The sequence below is a fragment of the Rhipicephalus sanguineus genome, chromosome 10 (assembly GCF_013339695.2).
Source record: "Rhipicephalus sanguineus isolate Rsan-2018 chromosome 10, BIME_Rsan_1.4, whole genome shotgun sequence".
NCBI lineage: Eukaryota > Metazoa > Arthropoda > Arachnida > Ixodida > Ixodidae > Rhipicephalus > Rhipicephalus sanguineus.
This window is the reverse complement of record NC_051185.1, coordinates 55421196-55441901: the sequence shown is the minus strand read 5'-3', so window position 1 is coordinate 55441901 and position 20706 is coordinate 55421196. Positions and strand designations below refer to the sequence as shown.

Genomic DNA, 20706 nt, shown 5'->3' with positions numbered 1-20706 from the left:
TCTAGAAAGTTGCGCGTTTGAAAGCTATCGCTCTTCGCGATGACATCGTAAGTAGTAGAAGGCTGAGATCGCTTACTCTTCTGCATACCCTTTTGTCTACGCCGTTATCTTTCATGCCTACTCGCCACGTGTTCCACATCATGAAAGGTTGTACGGATAGTGATTTTTAAAAAGGCAAGATGGAAACAATCTTGCGAATCTAGCTGGGAAGTACAATGCCATCATGATGATTTGTGAGCAACAAGTTTTCTGAGGCCGCACCTAGTTTGCTTTGAAGCTTCATGAACCCACCTATGCTTTAGATTCGAAAAAAAAAACGCTCTAAGAACGTAATAACATTCTTTCTATCTTCCTGCGCAGGCATTCTTTCCCCACTTCAGCATGTTTCTTTTTCGGAGTCCCTTCACCTGTTCCTTTTCTAATCTCCGAAGAAGTGTACCTGTTCTCACTGCGAACCTTCCTTTGTCGCTCTACGAATCTCCTGGAAATTGCAGCTGCTTTTATTATTCCATTTACTATTCCCATTTATTATTCGCCAAATCACGATAAATCGCGCGGGCAAAAAGTCACAGTTTCGGCACAACGCCGGAGCAATGAATGCGATAGCAAGAAATTGGAATGTAACGCGAAGAACGGAAAGCAGCTCGAAATTTTCAGCGCGTCGCTCAAGCGCAAAGGACGCACGAAAAGAACACGCACAGGACGAGCGCGAACTATCAAGTGTAACAGTTGTTACTCATTTATGTTTCAACAGCGTGCTCGTTTCGCAAACGCGGCCGCTGCAGTGAGCTAAGTGACCTTCGGACGCTCTGTAACTTAAGCGGGGACATCGCGGTGAAAGCCAAAGACGTACAACCACCCCTCCTCTCTCCACGAGGCAAGCGCGCACGCAGGCGACCACGCCCTGTAGGGCGAAGTGCACGGGGGCGCGCACGCAACGCTGCGAGCGGTGCGATGACCTTTAAAGCGCGCCCCTAGCGCACTTTGCGCCATCTCGCTGGTGAGCAAGAAAGCATGATGAAGTAAATGGTGTATATAAATAACTCGCCGTTAGCATGCTGAGAGCCGGTACTCTTCGTGGCCTAGCCGTCTAACGCCGCGCGCTGCGGAGCGAGAGGTCGGCCGGTCGATTCCGCACGTCGGAAAGTATTTCTGAATTATTGTTCTTTGTGGCTTTTATATATATATATATATATATATATATATATATATATATATATATATATATATATATATATATATATATATATATATTGATATGAAGTGTCACTGTCGGTGAAAAACAAGGGAAGCGCGAGTAGAGAAAGAGGATGACGACGCAGCTCCTACGATTTCCGCAGTCTCAGTGCCCATTAAAAACCCCCCTTACGCTACTCCAGAGTACGTAACAATATATATATATATATATATATATATATATATATATATATATATATATATATATATATATGCGGAACACGCGAACACGACCAGGGCGGCGACGCCGACGGCAAAAATCAGTCCAGAGTGTCCATATAATTGCTATCCCAATCAAACAAATAGAAGGCACTGCGGCCGCAAGCAAGGAGTTGTTGGAGGCTCGTTTTTGACACTTTCTTTGTCCTCATTTTGTTGCTTTCTTCGTGTTTTGACGTCGCGATTCATTGTGTCATCAGGCCGTGTAAATGTCTATACATGGCTGTGCTCTGTTTTACCATAGAGAAAGAAAGAAGTTAAGAGAGGACACTCCGCGAAATCTGGCCTCAGGAAGTACGTCAGGACTACGTAACGAACTAGTGCTCTCACCAAACGCCAGAGGACGCAAGCGCGAAAAAAGAAAAAGTTGTCATCAATCCAACAGAATTGTTTTTACAAAATAATAATTATGCGCCCAAAGTTGACAGGTTCTTTATACATAAAAACAATTTACTCAGCACATCTTACTTGGTCATTTTTATTCAGCCGTACTGTCATAAACACCATCTCAAAGCGACAAACCCATACATGACAGCGGGAAGGTTTCGTCCACGTCGGCTGCGTCGGTGTTTTCGTGTGTGAGACAACAGGTGAGGCACGTTTGCAAGCAAAGCTTGTAGAATGACGTTGTTGTTGGGCTAGTTGGGTCATTTATTCAGAAAGAGGTGGCAACTGTGCAAATAAGACACCATGTAACATAGAAACCCGCACACGCACACACGTTGCTCTTCGTGTGTGTGCGTGTTTGTTTCTTGCCTGGTGTCTTATTCGCGCAATTTTAACCTTTTTCTGAAGGTTGTAAGGACGGCAAGGTTCGCTAAAAATCAGTTTGCGGCTCTATGCGGCAGCTAGATGTGAACATTGTGCAACGTATGCGTCAAGCCGAGGCGACGCGTGCTGCGTCTGCCACCGATGACTGACTGACTGAACTGAACTGACTGACTGGACTGAACTGACTGACTGGACTGACTGACTGACTGAACTGAACTGACTGACTGACTGACTGACTGACTGACTGACTGACTGACTGACTGACTGACTGACTGACTGACTGACTGAACTGAACTGACTGACTGGACTGAACTGACTGACTGACTGACTGACTGACTGACTGACTGACTGACTGACTGACTGACTGACTGACTGACTGACTGACTGACTGACTGACTGACTGACTGACTGAACTGACTGACTGACTGACTGACTGACTGACTGAACTGACTGACTGACTGACTGAACTGAACTGACTGACTGACTGAACTGACATAAAAAAACAGACTGATTGAGCCGAAAGCTTCTTTTTTTGCGCTTGTCGGTGTCGGTGTAGTCGGAAAATGCAAAGCATTGACCAAGTACTCAGGATGTTAGGTTGAAAGCTGTTTATTGATCAAGCTGGCGCGTGCCGACGTATGTTTCTTCGAGTACAAAAGCATCAAACAGGAGGACCAGGGCCATCGGGTGGATCTTCTTGTCGTATTTCTTTAGTGGAGGACACGCTCGCCACTTGTAGCGCCACATGCGGTGGTTGAAGGCCTCGTCATCTGGAAACACCTCGTTGTTCGAGAGCACAATGACGGGCGTCCTGGAAATGGTCTGATCAGCCGAGTACTTGACCGCCACCGAATCTACGTCACCGCCAAAAATTTTTTTAACAGTATCAAAAGCAGACGACTCACAGTTTGGCTCGTTCCACACCAGGATGCGACGGCCCACGGTGTCCTGAAGCGGAAAGCTAGTGTAGCGGTTAAAGTTGCGGATCGTACCGCGGTTAATGTAAAAGGAAAGAACGGGGTCAAAAAAAAAAGTTTTTTCCTGCACTCGGAGGGGACACAATCTCCATACAGTTTTTCTTGGGGACCGCCTTCTCGACCAGGCTATATAGGTTGTTTACAAAGGCCGACACTTCCTCGTGGATGCCATTAAACTGAAAGTTTAATAGTTCCATCATGGCATCAAATGACGCGGGCACATCCATGTAAAAGGTAGCGAGGTCACCGTGTGGGGCATCAAAGAGAGGCTGGGTGTGCTGGTACATTTCAATAAAGTCCAAGGTGGTGTACGAGCACATTTCGTCATTAAACACCTGGATAGCTCGTTGGAGGCGCTTGTCGTCCAGGCGAATGAACCGAAACACCGGGTCTGCCAGCCACTTGGGGGTGCGCACAATGTTTGTCAACGGCGATACGGGGTTTTCGCGTAGCCAGTCGTAGATGGATTCTTCCGACGCTCCTTTTGAACGTTTTCGGCACTTTGCACCCGTTCTTGCGCGTACCTCGTCAGTGTCTCCACCGCTCGTCTGACCTCCATGGGCGTCGTCACATGCAACTGAATGCGGAAGTTTCGGGTACAGTATTTCCAAAACTCGCCCGGGCTCGTGTCCAGAACCTTCGAGTTGTCCCAAAACTTCATTTCTAACGTCGCGACCCCAATCATTTCCTCCCATTTTAATGTATTCCAATACTCGGGGCTCACTATTGAAATACTTGACGAGATGGTAGAGGTCCCATGCACTGGCGCTTGTAGACCAAATTGACGAGCGATTTGGTCGTCTGACGAAGCCAGCGAAGATAACACATCGGCATGTGCCATTGCTCCAGCTGCAGTCGTGTAAGACGTGGACGTGTGGGAGTGTAGTTCCTCGTGTGTGGAGTGCGACGGCAGCGATTCCGTACTGGGTGGGCCCTTGCTCGAATCCTCTGATAATGTCGTGACAAATTGTCTCAGCTTCTCCGTCGTCTCGAGCGGGAAACACATCATGCACAAGCTTTCTTCGTTTTGGAACTGACTGTAGCTGCAGTGCCCAGCGTGGAAGGGGTTGTAAACTTTTTCCATCTCCTCCAACCCCTGTTCCTGGTTCGGACACGTTTGGATCTGATACTTCTCCCACGCCTCGATCAGGTTCCGCAAATGCCGCCAGGGTTTCATTAATGTCATAGGTACTGTTCTCGTCGCTCGAACCAATAAACTTTGTAGTTTGTCCCTGGGAATATAGATGGCGTCACCAAAAAATAATTCCAAATGGTAATATAGGGGTACCTCATCTTCTGTTTCTTGATCGTCAAGCTGACGTTTGCGTGATTCTGCCATGGTCTCTATTAAAAAGCAGAAAAATGCAAGAATTCAGAATATAGCATAGCTAACCGAAAAAAAAAAGTCTTACCGAAGGCGTCTTGAGTGTCCGCTTGAGGTCCTCCTGAGTGGACAGCCTGTTGAAGACTGTGAGTTCTGAGCTGCTGCACACCTCTTTATATACCCCTCGCGGCGGCCTTGGAAGCCCTTTATAATTAGTGTAAAAACCCGTCTAGAACTAGTTACGATTGCGCGACAACTAGTTAGTTATTCTCCGTCTCCTGCATGGCGCTCAGTGGAATATAAATGAGTTTTTTTTTCTTCTACAACAAAGGCGCTTTTTAAACACGTATTTTCCTTGTATGTCGTTGTCGTTGTAGTTCCACTCAGAAAAAGTATATATATATATATTTAAATATATCTCTTCTTAGGCTTCGACGACAACGACAACGACATGGCTTAATTTTTTTTGTATGTCGTTGTCGTTGTAGTTCCACTCAGAAAAAGTATATATATATATATATATTTAAATATATCCCTTCTTAGGCTTCGACGACAACGACAACGGCGCAGCATTGTGAAGTAAATAAGAAACGAAACAAAAGTTGTGCTTTTTTATTTTGCTTTTATTAAACAGAACGATCTATTGTGGGAAAAATGGCACCGAGCGTAGGGTTCTTGAAGCAACTTCTTTTGATGCATTAATTTGAGCTTGCGCAATCTTCTGCAGCTCTGCCTTGTGTTCGGTAACTTCGGACTCCGTGCGAGCGAGGTTGAGTGGACGTCCGTGACGTGTGAGGCTGTTGTAACTTGCTTTGATGTTTTCGTTGGAGTGACGCAAGTAAGGCCCCACGTTCGAGGGTAAAGTAACACTGTCGGCAACTATGGTGTCTACGTCAGAGTGAACCACCAGTTCTGTGTCAATTTGAAAAAAGGCGGCAATGTCTTGAAAGGTTTCAGTACTGCCTGGGTCGTCCTTGTTAGACTTGCTTACTGCCAATACCCCAAAACTCAAACTTGGTTGAATAGTTGAGTGCGCCATCGTTTTTAAACCTCGGGTGAAGTAAGTATTTTCCATAGGGTCCAAATACTTCACGTGGCGCGTGTGCATATCGTCGGGTCGAAGCCGCATGGTGATGTTGGTATCTGGCTTTTGCTCGTACGATTCGTAGTGTGACATGTTGCTAGTGGTGTAGGATACAACGTCAGCAGGCAGGCCAAGGTGTGTACGAGTTAGCAACTCGTTTCCCGCGTTATAAGTTGGACCCATCTTTAGCCATGCGTCACTTCCAAACTGGTACTCATAGTTCACTATAGGTGTGCCCACGTGACCTTTGAACGGAAACTGGTTTACGAACTTGGTCAAGCGGGGACTTGCCTTGTGAATGTGAATAAAGTCGTAAGCAAAGTTGTGACGTGGTACACCCATGCACGCAGGTATGCTCTTTTCGTCATCGCCATCGTCATCCTCGTTTCCGGGTGTGATCTTTAGACCCCAGTAGCTCTTAGCCAGATCCGAGTGGTCCTTCTCCTGAAATGGTAAATAAGACTGTGGCTTCATCGGGTTGTTTGTCTCGCCTTTCTTCACACGACACATGCCGGTATCCAAGTAGTGGTTCAGTCCGACGGAGCTAAGGCCATAAACTAGCATGTCAGAGTTGACGGGTTGGACAACCGAAGAGCCCGTCTTCCATGGCGTGCGTAAACCATGAGGGGTTACCTTGACAGAGCAGCTAACAGCTCTTGTGTGAGCTGGTAGGTTAAGGTAGGTGCCGTGAGGAATGTAAAGATACGGCCGGTCCACTGGCAAGCGTGACAGGCTAGTCAGAACTCCTGGAAACGCTTTCTCGGTGTCATAAACTAAATTAGTCTTCAGCATTGTGTAGGCCCATGTGGTGAGTATTTTGCTGTCACGGAAGACTGTGACCACTCCGTGGTCGCGAGGTACGCGCAAAATCTGCTGAACGAGCTCTGTCGAATTTTCACCGTCACCTCCAACTCCTGCTCCGCCTGGACGGGTGGGGGCGTCTGAGTGCATCTGCTGCGACATCTGCGCACCTTGGGTGTCGCCGGTAGTTGAGTCAGGCTGGTATCGCTTTGCGTCTGCTGTATCTGATTCCCCGTTATGTGCACGTTTCCGTCTATCTCCTGGCATTCCATAGAGACTACGCCCCAAGACGTATTGTTCCACAATATTCTTCGTGCCCAGACCAACTGCACCTAATGCGGAGTGCCAGTTACCCGTGCGTCTAAAGTCGTCCAAGAAGAGAGCCGCAGATGCCTGATCAGCAGCAAAGACGTCCTCGTGGCTCGTGGCCCGCTCGTAGGCTTCGTCGTGTGACTTGGCTATGCCGTCGTCCTCGTCCACCGGAGCTCCGTTGCGCTGTGGATTCCCGGGACCCAGGTACCGGTGGCCTGGGAACAAAGGCATACTACTCTGGTTAGGAGATATTGAGCTGAAATATTGAGGAGCGTTCGCTGGTCCTCGCATGCTTCACGGCGCGTTTCCCTAAGCCTCGAACCACGAATAAATCCTGGCTTTTCTGGTATATTGTGTCCTGTGGTTTCTGTACGCTCTTTTTTTTTTTCAGTGCTATATTTCGGTGAAACGCAGTCGTGACTCGCGATTTGATTGTTATGTGTATTTGACTTCTTCCTTCTCCAACTTTGTGCGCTGGGTTTTTGCCAGAGATCCTTACGGCCCAGTGTGTCATACTTCACCAGCTTCTGCCAACTCTAGCGATGTGTGCGTTGTCTGTGTTCTCTCTGTATTTGTTACAATTTATTTGTAAGCCGAGAGGCATTTGTTGTCTACCTTGCATTTCTGTGCGGTGCTGTTCTCATTGTGTGCTTTTATATGCTCAGCCTCTACCTTGCCTTGTAATAAAAACATTGTGGATACTCTGTGTATTTGATTGATATGTAGATTGAGCGCTTGTTCTAATAGAAAACACGAGCGCGATAAATGAAGCCGTAGTGAATTATGATTCCCTGCATCTCTTTTATTATAACTTAATCAAAAAATTACGTCACGACATCAATTCGCACGAACCATTGAACTATACAAAATAGGGAATCGTAAATTGAAAACGACAAACAATAGCTTTGCCATTTGGGCGAAGAAATAAGTAACTTTCGACATAGCGAAACGTGGTTACGCACAGTTATTCAAAATTCGCGCCAGTGAAACCGGAACAGGAAGCGCAGGCCACTTGCTCTCACCAACCACCAGGTGCGCTAGGGTCGATTGGGCCGCTGGGGTCTATGGGAGTGTCCACTCTTAACTTTTTTTTCTTTCTCTATGGTTTTACTGTCAACCCTCCTCCTAGGTACGGTGCATTGTTAAGAGTATGCACTCTGTTGTGGGAGAGCTTTGTGGAGCTGTCCTTGAAGAATAATAAATGAACGCAGGGATGTGCATAGCATGCTAGTACCGAAAGGATGAGCCCACCGTTCACGGAGTCGAATGTTGTGGGCAGTGGATGCGCATTATCTTGCTTGCATATCCTCATTTCTTTTCCAGGCTATTCACTGGCAAATGTTCTTCGGATGCAGTTTGCAAATGAAGCAGTTTTAAACTTGCCAGATCCACACAAGAAACTTTACTTGTACAACATGTTCTTTATTTCAGTGCTTTCGATTGAAGCAGGAAAACCGTGATAAAGCGCTATTCTAATAATCTAATTCAGCGTCGTAATCATACTTGAACGGCGTCGTCCGAAGGAAATCGTGGCCTCCTCGATCAGCTCCGGCTGGTCGCCGGAGCTAATCGCAGCGGCCACGCGTGCATAGCGTGCAACGCTGCGGAAACGGCTCAGAAAGTTCGGTTGAAGAAATAGGGAACCCAAGGTCAAGTTTGCGGCGCGACGACAGCGCTGCACCAGCCGCGCTGCGGCTCAGTCGGAAAGCTCTGAACCTTATGCGCGGCCGACTCAGCCCCTTTCACGGTAGCGGTAGCGCACGTGTTCTTCTGTCGGTGCGGGTAACTGGGGGGCCGTCAGCTCGGCACGTTGAACCGAGAGGCTTGCTGTGCGAAGCTGCGTATTTCCGCGATGGCAGAAGCGACCCCACGGAAGTGGACGTGAGATCGGAAGTATTCCTGTGTCGTGGGCTGCCACAACAGTGCAGACAACACCAAGGCACGCGATTTACGTGTGAAACTGTATCGTTTCCCGGTCGTGTCGCACGAGAAATAAAGGCGGCCAGCGTGGATAGCTGAGAGCGCTGTCTCGCGTTCTATTTTGGTTGTCTGAGTTCATCGCTTTCGTTCGTTTCGACTACCTGAATCGGTAAGTAACGCGGCGCATGCACGCAGCGACTACAGTAATGATTACACGCTGTCTTTTCGCATTGTGAAAGTCTAGTTACGGTTGTAGGTGAAAGAACTTTGTGTTTTGATTCCCCGTGTTCGTGAGACCTACCCGCCGTTGTTGAACGTTCACAATCGCGCTATACCGTTAGCGTTGCGCGGTTGGTTGAATTCAACTGAACTCGGCACATTGTCAGAAGTTCGGCGCCTGCAATTCACGCGTCGGGAAGCCTGCTTTATCACGCCGGAACGGAGGTCCGTGCATTTTCAGCATGCTTTGACATCGTTCTGCAGGTTTGCTTTGCTTTTGTCACTTTATTAGTGTGATATATATTTAAGCCGCTAAATATAACTGGCACTTAATACATGCTTTGCAACTGTAACCTTGAAGTAACCGTCTGTCACCTTCTGACTTTATGCGATTTTGTAGCCGCGTTCGCGCAGCAGGTTTTATACGCCTGTCAAGTCGATATCATAAAAACAGATTGCAAGCATGACCCGAGAGCCGAAAAAACGAGGCCAGCAGTTTATCTTGCTTCACAGTGGTTAAAGCTCAGCTAGCTGCCTCGCGTCTTAATCGGCGGGTGATTCTCCAGCGGCACGGAGGACTTGACTTTAACCTTCTCAGGAAACAGGGCCATGGCCGTGTAATTTCTTTTTTTCGCACGCCGCAAACGTTTGTTCACGAAAGTACACGGCTGCTACTGTTAAGCATGCCATATCAAAACAACAATCATATGATTCGTAGTCCACACAGCAGAACATCCATAGCGTGTACGGCTTCATTTCGGAGTGCATGTGAACCTTTATTCATCTTTAACATGACAGAATTAGACTTACCAAGAGGTATAAGTAATACACGGTGTAATCGCGACTTGGGAAATGCATTTCGCTTTGAGTCAGGCGTCGTTGTCGTCGATCGTCTGCTCTACAGCTATACAGCTGTGAGATCTTTTTGAACCCGCACTGCAGGCGGTACATTGTGAGGCGCCGCGCGAGAGCTCTGCATGTGCACAGAAGCGAGCGGCAACGCGGTGGAGAGAAGGGAAAACGCTCGCTGCTTACACCCCAGTTTCTCTTTTTCTGCCAGAGATGGCGCTGCCTGTCAAGAGCAGCAGCGCCGCTAAGCGTTGCTTGGGAAGCCTATAAACCACCCTAGGCGTGTCGCAGTCAGCACCAAGGAGGTTAAAAAAATTGCTGGAGTAGGTATTATTGCGCAAGAGTGAAGCCGTGCCCACCAAAAGCGGCTGCGCCCGCCATCTTAGTAGGGGCACGATAAACCATCGGCGTTTGGCGAAGGAAAGCGAACGTTTTCGATGCACGCCAGACGAGTTCCCATATGGGAAATTTTACGGGTCAGATACCGCTCCAAGTGTGTGTTTGTGTTACTAGTTTTCATTAGTAAGTCTCAAAGTCATGGCAAATTTATTGGAGATCAATAACCAATACTCCTCTTACTTTACTTTTGTTACTTTTGTCGGCAACAACGATCTTTTATTTTATAAATGACGTAGTATTTCAACTAACCAATCAAGCCATTTGATCCCTAAGTAGGCACCGCCAGAAACGAGCATGTTTGCGAGCTCTTTCGTGGGCAAAAGCTGGCTTCACTTTTACTGGCAAGGCGTCGGGAGAGCATCCACGCCAGAATTTTTTTTGAACCTCCTTGGTCATCACCATGAAGCACCGGAAACCGAGTGCAACAAAACGTTATATTATCTGGATTAAGATATTAACAGTCGTAGAGAGGTTGGGTTATTTCGAAGGTACGAAATATCTCAATTTTGTCACTCTGCCTCGATACAGAAAACACACATCGTTCCTAATGCACCCACCTTAGTCGACTCGAAGGCGAAAGTCATCTTTTTCTTCTAAGTCAATTTATTCAACCTCCCGCACCCCTCTCCGAAAGCTTTCCGCAACTAGCGTGGTTTCTGTAAGCTTTGTGCACCTCACCTTGTTTTTCACTGCCTCTCGGATCGGCATGTGACGTTCATGTCTTTGTTTGAAGTGGAGTTGTAGTAAGCATAAAGCAGGCGTCTCCTTAACAAGTACCCCTAGAGGGTGACGATTCGCAAGGACACGCCACTTCAGTAGAGTGACCTAGAATGGGGGGAGTGTCCAAAGCGCCGCGCGAATACATGGGAGGAGCGAGGGCCTTTTGCGATGAACTACCGCGCCGCGGAGCTGCCGTGCCGGACCCGTGGGCTTTCTCAGCGGCGAGCGCCTGCTACGCGCCTGATATTTTGGGCGCTATTATCTAAAATTGTGCAAAATTGGGCAATATTTATTACTGCTTCCCTGCAACATAATATTGCCGTGACTCATCACACAGAGAACGCGTTTGTGTGTCTGTGTGCTGTGAAACGAGGATTTTGTATATGTCCTTTCGGCTGGCTTGTCGCCGCATTGGTCCACACTTCGCGGCTGTTTGAGGAACGCATCCTGCGCCTACTTCATCGTGAGAGAAGGCGCCTAACTTACTTTCGTGTAGAATGACGAACGTAAACTTGCTGCAGGAGAGAATAAAGTGGAGATAACCAGGAGAACGTAGCAGATATGCACGTACTAACTAGCTCATGCTAACGCGTTCGCACGCTTCAGATCCTATCTTTTGTTTCGTGCATTCGATTTGTTTTACAAGGCTGCTTCCCGCGCTCTGCTGTTTCAAGCCATTTCATGCGAATCCGAATGTGTCAGTAAGCGTGGCCGCGGTACCAAAAGTAAAAAATTACTCGCGTAACTCGCTCCTCGTTCACTTGGTATACACGAAAATTGGCACGGAGGGGCAGAATGTAAGTATGCCTAACACAACCGACAGGTCATGGCATCACTAACTTGACATGCTTGCCATTTGCGTGACGAATAACAATAACAATATGGTGTGTGGCGCGCAAACCCGCTTTGTTTAGCCACAAATAATTCTGGCGATGTGTGGTGTCTGACGATTTGTTTCCGTCAAGTGATAAAAAACGTGGTGGTCACCATTATCAATGCCAGCATGTTAGACTTACCCGTACATGTTGAAAAACTGACCGCATGGGTAAAATGTATGCGAAAAATTTACGTGAAAAAAAAAACACGGTCCCTTATGCATTCGCCTGAGACGACTCGAAAACGAAAGCCATCTTCTTCTTTTAGGGGCGAAGCTCCTGAAGGCGGCACCCGTTCGTCCCTCGTAGTCGTAGTACTAGTCGTAGTGCGTAACAAGTCTTACGCTTTGACCTCCAAGGTGGTGCCGGTGGGAGATTTTTCCTGTGTGTTGTTGAACAATAAAAAATTCGCAGCGTGCGCGTTAACTAAAAGCCGAATTCTTCTGTCTCTCATTCCCCATTAGCAGCCATTGGCATGTTCCAGTAGGAAACGTTAGTAGAAGTAGAAGTGTAAGTGTTAGCCAAAAGCCGACTTCTTCTGTCTCTCATTCCCATTAGCAGCCATTGTTTACCGAGGTAGTGCCTGGTGAGATTTCTCCTGTGCGTGATTAAACAATAAAAATTTTGTTCAAAACGCCGTTGATTGATGAAATAAACCAACGAAAGACGCCAGATGTTTTGTAAAAGCAAAACGAAAGAACGCCAGATGTTTCTAAAGCAAAGCGAAAAGACGCCAGTTGCTTAACGAAAGACGCCACATGTTTTCTAAAGCAATGGTTTTCTAAACAATGAAAATTCACAGCGTACATGTAAAATTAAAGTGAGCTGCAAGTCGTCATAACTCATCGAACCTTTAGTGTAAAGGCGCCCGATCTCACGTCGGTGATGATGTACTGGGCAGAATTCACGGAAGATTCACGGTTTACCGATGAACCTCCGCAGCTTCGCCCACTCATCATCATTCACTCCGTGGATATGCTGTGTTTTTTTCGTCAGTCGATGCATTTATCCTTCCCAGCACCTCTCCGAAAGCTTTCTGCACACAACGTGGTTTCGGACTGCCCACAGGATCGAAAGCATTGCAAGCTTTCTGCACGTCACCTGCTTTTACATTGCCTCCGTGATCGGCCCCGATCACGGAGGCAATGCGAAGTGACCATGTCATGTGGTGGCGTCATCATATGACGTCAGGTTGAATGTCATCATAGTGACGTCAAAAGTTTTGTCAATCTGTGACGCGATGGTGATGTCATCGTGTGATTTTGTCCATCACTCGTGTTGGCGACGCGGGACGCCGATGGTCAATTTTCGTGTTTGATGAGGTACCTAAGGCTTTAGCGTTAAAAAAAAAAGACAAACAAAAGTAAATGAAACGATAACAGTGCAACATCGTGTATGCCTCACTTCATGTTAAGAGCGATCGCCCGAAAACAAACGTGATTCTCAGCACAGAGGAGATAAAATTCCACATTCCCAGATCGCATGGCTTTTACTCCATCTTACTTTTACTGCGACGAGCAGTCGCCGCGTCTTCTTATATTGTCATTCTGGAAGAGTGCCCTGCGATTTAGGCAAAAACTTCACAAAGCGACAGATCGTGCCCTACTTCGGCCCGCAAGTTTTGTTATGTGAGCAGAGCGCACCTTAACCTCATTATGTGGCAGTGTAAGCATCACTCCCCACCCCCATGCCTTGCAGATAGTCGGGAGCTGTGGGAGGCTGCCATGCGCTGCTACAAACCCGCACATCAGGAGGCTATCTTGAGGTAGGCTGAGGTGGTAGAGGAGGCCTACTGCGGGTAGGATCCCTCGCCTTCTTTTCGCAGCCCCTTTCTCTGAGGACAGGATAAATAAAGTCGTTTCTCTCTCTCCAGCACAACCGAAATGTAACAGCTACATCAAATTAATCGTAATCTTTTGTACCAACGTAATCGACTGTTGTTAAGCGATATACGCTGAATTAGGCCGATCCGCATTGTTTCCTTTCCATTTCTTCTTTTGGGCCTTAGGTTGCAAAGTAACGTGCTAGCATTGATTTTTTTTTTGCTATTCCCTACTGAGTTTGCGTACCTACTATGTTTTCATCTTTAGTGCAATTGAATAGGAGCCATACATTGTATTTTCATTATCCCTATACTATATTAAATACAAGGTTAGAGTAACGAACTTACTGTTTCAGCCATAAACTCTGGCTATGCATCATTTGTTCCATCACGCACAGCTAGTCACAGGTATTTTCCCGATATGTACGGGACAATCCTGGGCAGGACAGTAAGGGAGAGCTCGTTCGCAGCAGGCTGACGCGGCCTCGCTACCACTGACGGCTACCGCTCCTGCCCCGCTCCGCTTTTAGCACAGTTTCATGGGCAATAAAAGCAGCTTTGTTTATGTGCAGTGATGAGTTAATATAACATAATGGCCGACGTCAGTGAACACTACAATGCTGTGTATTTTTCGCGTAAGCCATATGTAGCATGCTTTTGCACATTTCCTGCCTCTCCATTCCCTCCCAACTGAGCAAAGAGTAATAATTGTTCACAGTTTCTTATTCACTGTTAAAACTTCGCGCGGAAAGCTAGAGCACCGAAAAGATCACACTGCATGTTATGCAATTGCCTGAGACGACTCGAAAGCGAAAGGCAGCTCTTCTTTTTCTTCTCAGTCGATTATATTGATCCCCTCGCTAATCTTTCTGCACCTAACGTGTTCTTGCACTGCCTGTGGGATCAGAGAAAAATGACACTTTCTGCACCTCATGTGATTTTGCAGTGCCCCCGTGATCCGCCCATCTTTGACCAAGCGACGATGTCATGTGATAAGGTCATCATGTGACGTCATGCGGGGGCGTAGCCAGAAATTTTTTTCGGGGAGGGGGTTCAACCATGCTTTTTTGTATGTTCGTGCGTGCATTTGTATGTGTGCGTGTATGTATACAAAAGCAAAATTGAGAACTGTCGGGGAGAGTTTGAACCCCCTCTTCGCTACGCCCCTGGCGTGATGCCATGTGATGTCATGATGGTGCCACTAATTTTGGCGATCCGCGACGTCATGACTGCGTCATTTGGTGACGTCGTTGCGTTATGATTGTTTGCATCATTTGTGTTGACGCCACCGCCACCGCCGGTAAAATTTTCACGTTTGATGAAGCATCCATGGCTTTCGCCTTACAATCCCACCTCAAAGTTGCGGGTTTGAAAGCTATCGCTCTTCGCGATGACATCGTAACTGATAGGAGTCGGAGATCGCTTACTGTTCTCCACACCCTTTTGTCTAAGCCGTTATCTTTCATTCCTACTTGCCACGTGTTCCACATCATGAAATTTTGTACGGATAGTGATTTTTAAAAAGGCAAGACGGAACAATGTTGCGAATCTAGCTTAGAAGTTCATCGTCATCTTGATGATTTGTGAGCAACAACGTTTTTGAGGCCACGCCTAGTTTGCATTCAAGCTTCATTTAACCCCACCTATGCTTTAGATCCGAAAAAAAAAGAAATGTTCGAAGAACGTAACAATGTTCTTTTTAGCTTCCTACGCTGGCATTCTTTCCCCACTTCAGCATTTTCTTTTTCGGAGTTCCTTCGCCTGTTCTTTTTCTAATCTCTGAAGAACTATACCTGTTGGCACTGCAAACCTTCCTTTTGCCGCTCTACGAATCTTCTGAAAATTGCTGTTGTTTTTAACGGACGCTTGCATGGCGCCTGGCCCGTTTATTTCTCTCCAAATCACGAAAGACCGCGCATGCAAAAACAAACAGTAGACGCTGCTGCTGCAAGCAAGGAGTTTTTGGAGGCGCATTCTTAAAGGGGTCATGAAGCACCCCTTGGGCTGGTTGAAAAAACACATCCTGCGGAAAGCTGACACGGCTATGAACTGCTCTGCCAAATATTACAGTCGTGCGCGCCGCGTAATGGCCACAGGCGGAGCGCGAAGTTGCCGTTTCCCCAGGCACCCTCTTTTCAAACAGAGGCCGGTTCTCACTCTCGTCGGTGGGCGGGGCGTCTGTCCGCTGTACGTCACAAGAGACATAGCATGCTTATTGGCCGATAGCCGACGTAAATCGAGAGCGGCGTTCGGATCAGATGCGCTTCTTGCCGCGGGGTGCCGCCACTTGCCGGCGCCGCACTCCTCAGTACACGGTAGCCGCACTCGCGCAAGCGAATCACAGCGGGAGAGCGATCGCGTTTCATGACGCGCGCTGGCGTAACTTCTTTCCCCCATGCCATCCCTCCCTGTCTAGCTTCCAGCGCGCTCGTCGGCGCGAGAAAAGAGAGAAAGCGCTGGGAGCGTGCGCCAAACCCCCGTAACTCCGCTGATTCTTGACGGATTCGAGAAATTTTTGCGGCAATCGATTCGGGAGACAGTACACTCCGATACTGAGGCCATTAGATCATTACTTGGAAAAGTGGTTCATGACCCCTTTAAGACCTTCTGTGCACTCGCCTTATAGATTTCTTCGTTTTTTTGTTCGCGAGTCAAAGCTTCTAAGTAATGCACTTTGCTCGCTTGTCCGAAAAAGTATACACCTGTCCAGTCTCGTACTTTAGTATCTTGTTTCTGCTATACCTTCCAATTGCATTCAACATATTTCATTAGAGCCTTCTTTTTATTTAGTTTTGTTTTTTCGTTTAGCTTAGCTCAAATGCTTCGTGCTCAAATCTTCTAAGCCAGGGATCTCAGACTCACCTCGGCTAATGGGCCGCAGTCACGAAAATTTACTCCAGAATGAGCCAGGGTAGTGACGAAGATAGAAGGGGGCGAGGGGCGTAACTAGGTTGTACAAAATACTAGCTAACATCGCCATTTTAAAGCAGACTTTTCCCATATCTCATGTATTGGTCATTTCTGAAGGGGACTTTGCGCGATGATTCCAATAGCATATCGATCCTATCTCCAATAACTAAAATCGGGACGCTGGTTCTGAAACGTACAGTTTTCTTTCATGGTTATGTATCAACGTATGGTGACCGCAGGGGGTGCTTCACGAAAAAAAAGTGCTTTAGGCTAGTCATGCCTGAGTAGCTCATCAACTTACCTATTAAGAAAAAAAAACTCACAGCATATCCAGGGGTGAATGATGAAGAGCTTGGGCGAAGCTCCTGAAGCAATCATGGTTACACCGTGAAATCTTCAGTGGTTTCGCCCAGCTGTAATCAAAGCGATAGCCCAGTACATCATCAAAGACGTGACAAACACTGTATATATTTATACAAGAAATTTTATTAATCGTAACTGGTAGCTAGATTTGGCTTCCGTTCTCCTTCATTATAACGGCTTTATGGTCGGTGAAGTGATGGATCGGTGATGGATCGTAGTGGGATCTTTGCAAAGACCAAGTATTGGGCAGTTTGCAAAAGATCGGTGATGGGTCGTAGTGGGATGTTTGCAAAGACGAAGTAGTGGGCAGTTTGCAAAGGTGGTTACGCCAGACAACGGAGACGTGACAACGTTAGACTAAGAGGAGCTTTGCCCCTAGAACAATGTGACAAACACACTAATGTGCGGTCCGCGGGCCGCAAGCAGCCCGCTGCCCTTGTGTTTGAGACCAGTGGCGTAGACAGAAATTTTTTTTCGGGAAAGGGTTGGGGCACACCCTTGATCCGACATAGGGTCCGGGTAGGTAAGTGTGGTCGAGTGTCATTTCGTGCTATCTATCCCATGGGAGAAAAAAATTTCGGGGAAAGGGTCCGGTGTTCCACCCCCTGGCTACACGACTGTTTGAGACCACTGTTCCAAGCGTTGCTGCTTTTAAATATTCTTGTAGCTTTCTTTTCTTTTTTAAACGCTTTTATCACATTGCGTCATCCAAACGAAGCAGTTTGCTAAAAAAATTTAGGAGCCCTTCCTGAATCGGGAAAATGGCGGATAGCGACGTTTGGCGTGCTTCTAGGTTGTTCTTAGACCTTAGCTAGGTGATGCAGGTTTTTTATAGGTTGCTTGTAGGTCGTTGCTAGGCTTTAGATGGGTGATGCTAGGTTGTTTCTACGTTGATTGACAGCCCAAAGATGTTCGTGTTAAACCACAGACATTCACAGGCACGACAAGAATGTCCAAACTGCAGATACAGAACCTCGGGCTGAAACCAACTGTTCGCACCTCTCATATATACGGGCACGTCGTCGCTGACGAAGGCCTTCTGTCACCTCGGGGTCTTCTCGTATCCGCTAGGTGATGCAGGTTGCTTCTAGGTCGTTGCTATGGGCTTTCGCTAGGTTGTTTCTACGTTGATTGACAGCGCAGAGAGGTTCGTGTTAAACCACAGACAGTCACAGACACGACACGAATATCCAAACTGCAGATGCAGAACCTCGGTCTAAAACCAGCCGTTCGCACCTCTCATCTATGTATATACGGGCACGTCGTCGCTGGCGTATGCCTTCCATCGCTTCGGGGTGTTCTCGCACCCGCCGTTTCCTTTCCCGTTCCCTAGTATTCTCTCGCCGTACGTACTCGGCCTCTTCGGCTCGCCACAGTCGCTTCGCAGCCATTTATTGAGCTGTTGCCGTCTTCATTTTTAGTGCACCAGTGGTGAGTAGTGGGATTTACCCAATTTCTGTGTCACATGCCCGTTTATGATGATGGTAGTTTTTATTGCGATAGCAATTATATGGACAGTCTCGGCTGGTTTTTGCCGTTGCCGTCGTCATGTACCGTATATGTATGCGTGTATAAAAGCCACAAAGAAAAATAATTCAGAAAACTTTTCGACGCGCGGAATCGAACGGGCGACCTCTCGCTTCCCAGGCGCGGCGTTAGACGGCTAGGCCACGAAGAGTACCGTCTTTCAGTCTGCTAACGGCGAGCTATTTATGTACACCATTTACTTCAGCATGCTTTCTTGGTCACCACCGAGATGGCGCGAAGTGATGCGGGGCGCGCTTTAAAGATCGCCGCCCCGCTCCTGCGAACGACGTTACTCTTCGCCCTACAGGGCATAGTTGCCTTCGTGCGCTTATCGCGAGGAAAGAAGGGGCGGCCGGTGGGGGGTGGAACGGGAGGTTGTAACTTGTGCTTTCCCCGCGATGTCCGCGCTGAAGTACAGAGCGTACGAAGGTCACTTCGCTCGCTGGAGCCGCCGCGTTTGCGAAAGGATCGCGCTGTTCCAACAGAAATAAGCAACAACTGTGACAGTTAGTTCGCGCTCGTCCTGTGTGTACCTGTTCGTTCGTTTCGTGCGTCCTGCTTTATGTGTGGGCAGTGCGCTTCAAGTGTCGAGCTGCGACGCATGATAGTTCGTGCTCGTCCCATGTGCGTTCTTTTCGTGCGTCCTATGGGCTCGAGCGTCGCGCTGGCAGTTTCGAGCTGCTTTCCGTTCTTCGCATTACATTCCAATTTATTTCTATCGCATTCATTGCTTCGCCGTTGCGGCGAAACTGTGACTTTTTTGGTTCGCCGGACAAGGAACGATTTGCTAAACAGCTTCGCTGTCAAAATAAAGGATTCAGAGCACTGTGCAGTATACTAGGGGAAAGAAGTAACCATCGCATTCATATGCGAACCTCGACACACATTTCTATGGTGTCAAGCAACTTTCATACTCGGTCAGAGTTGCCAGTTGGCTTATAATAAGCGGATTGGGACTTCTTTTTTCGAGGAGGGTGGCTTGTAGAGGTTTCCAATCACTTGTCGTCTTTTGGGGCTTATTTTCATTTTGCCAGCGCATGTAGTTATATTAGTGATCGTCACGTTCAGCAATAGCGCGTTTGTCGATGACCTTTAGTAGTTGAGTGTTGAAGCATCCGTTGGGAGAATCAACAAATGATGTTAATCATGCACTGGTAAATGTGCATTCAACCGAATAGATACTACCCTACAGACAATGTTAAAAGTAAATATGGGCTTTCGTTCAAAGACGTGCACATTTTTGCTGTACAAGATGAAGTGAGTTTTTGAACTTCCTTTTCGTATTTGAAGTGACGTCTTTTAATTACAAATAAAAATATTTTCAAGATGGTGAAAATTCATTACATTTCCGCTTCTTCGCGAGAGTCGGGCCGCTTTTCTGGGCTTCTTTTGTGATGATTATTTGCTTGTTAACTCGGTAACACCAGGCAGCGCTAGATTCTGCGTACCGTTCGCGGAGACACATTTCAAGGGCCGTGGATGCGAATTATTCTGCTTATATGTCCTCATTGCCTATTCTGAGGAGTCACTTGAAAATGTTCTTCGGATATAGTTCGCAAATGAACCAGTTTTATACACTCAGAGCCACACAAGACACTTCATTGGCAGAGCATGTCCTTTATTTCAATGCTTTCGACAGAAGCAGGAAAACCGATACAAAGCACAATTCTGATAATCAGATTTTGCTTCATAATCATAAGTGAACAGCGCCGTCCGATGGAAGTGCTCCATGCTGCGTTTCATACATTGTGGCCTCCGCGATCAGCTCCGACAGCGCACCGGAGCAAATCGCGGAGGCCATGGATACATAGCGTGCAACGCTCTGAAAATGGTATAGTTCTGTTGTCGAAATGTCTCACCAAGAAAACGAAAGAACAAAAAATAAAACGTTAGATGATATAGAGTAACGTGATGACTACCGTATAGCACGGTTTGTTTATTTTTGAAGTTCAAAGCATTGCCATGTATCACTCATTTTCAATTAAAAAAATAATCACGTTATGGCAGGTAAAAGCACCCAAATCTTTCATTGCAGATACTGCAATGAGCTTCGCTAGACTACACAGTGTTGCATGTTATGTGTGATGCGGAGTGTAGAAATCAAACGCCCGGACTAGTCATGACGTATCTTACATGGAAACAAGTCAAGAAATGTTGTATACGAAGTGTACACCAACTTGCAATTTGTTAATTTGTTACAAATAATTGCCTTCATATCTGACTCCTTCCACCTCTTGAACATTTTCAATGCCACCATCTATGTTACAGTGCCGTTGACGTCTGCTTTCACGTATCCCCCCCCCCCTCGCGGTTTCCCCATAAAGAATACTAAGCTTCAGGTAGACCACGGATACATGTTTTACGTGTCAACGCCACCA

General features: G+C 47.1%; 2 protein-coding genes across 2 annotated transcripts; both read right to left on the bottom strand.

Moving 5' to 3' along the window:
- Positions 1–2827: 2827 nt before the first annotated feature.
- LOC125760245 (uncharacterized) lies at positions 2828–4453 on the bottom strand (the record flags this gene model as incomplete). Its single annotated transcript, XM_049420074.1, is given in 2 exon segments — positions 2828–3258; positions 3260–4453. Coding segments are annotated over 2 exon segments (1617 nt in total), but the record flags the coding sequence as incomplete, so codon positions are not given.
- Positions 4454–4591: 138 nt separating this feature from the next.
- LOC125760244 (uncharacterized) lies at positions 4592–6582 on the bottom strand. Its single transcript, XM_049420073.1, has 2 exons — positions 5688–6582; positions 4592–4661 (listed from the first exon to the last, which is right to left on the bottom strand). The coding sequence occupies exons 1-2, from the start codon at positions 6572–6574 to the stop codon at positions 4592–4594; spliced, it is 957 nt and encodes a 318-aa protein (XP_049276030.1). The 5' UTR covers positions 6575–6582.
- Between the last annotated feature and the right edge of the window lie 14124 nt (positions 6583–20706).

Coding starts and splice junctions, on each gene's coding strand:
- LOC125760244 (XM_049420073.1), bottom strand. CDS start 6,574: ATGTCGCAGCAGATGCACTCAGACGCCCCCACCCGTCCAGGCGGAGCA. Junction 4,662..5,687: donor AACATGTCACACTACGAATC/GTACGAGCAAAA, acceptor AGTCTTCAACAG/GCTGTCCACTCAGGAGGACC.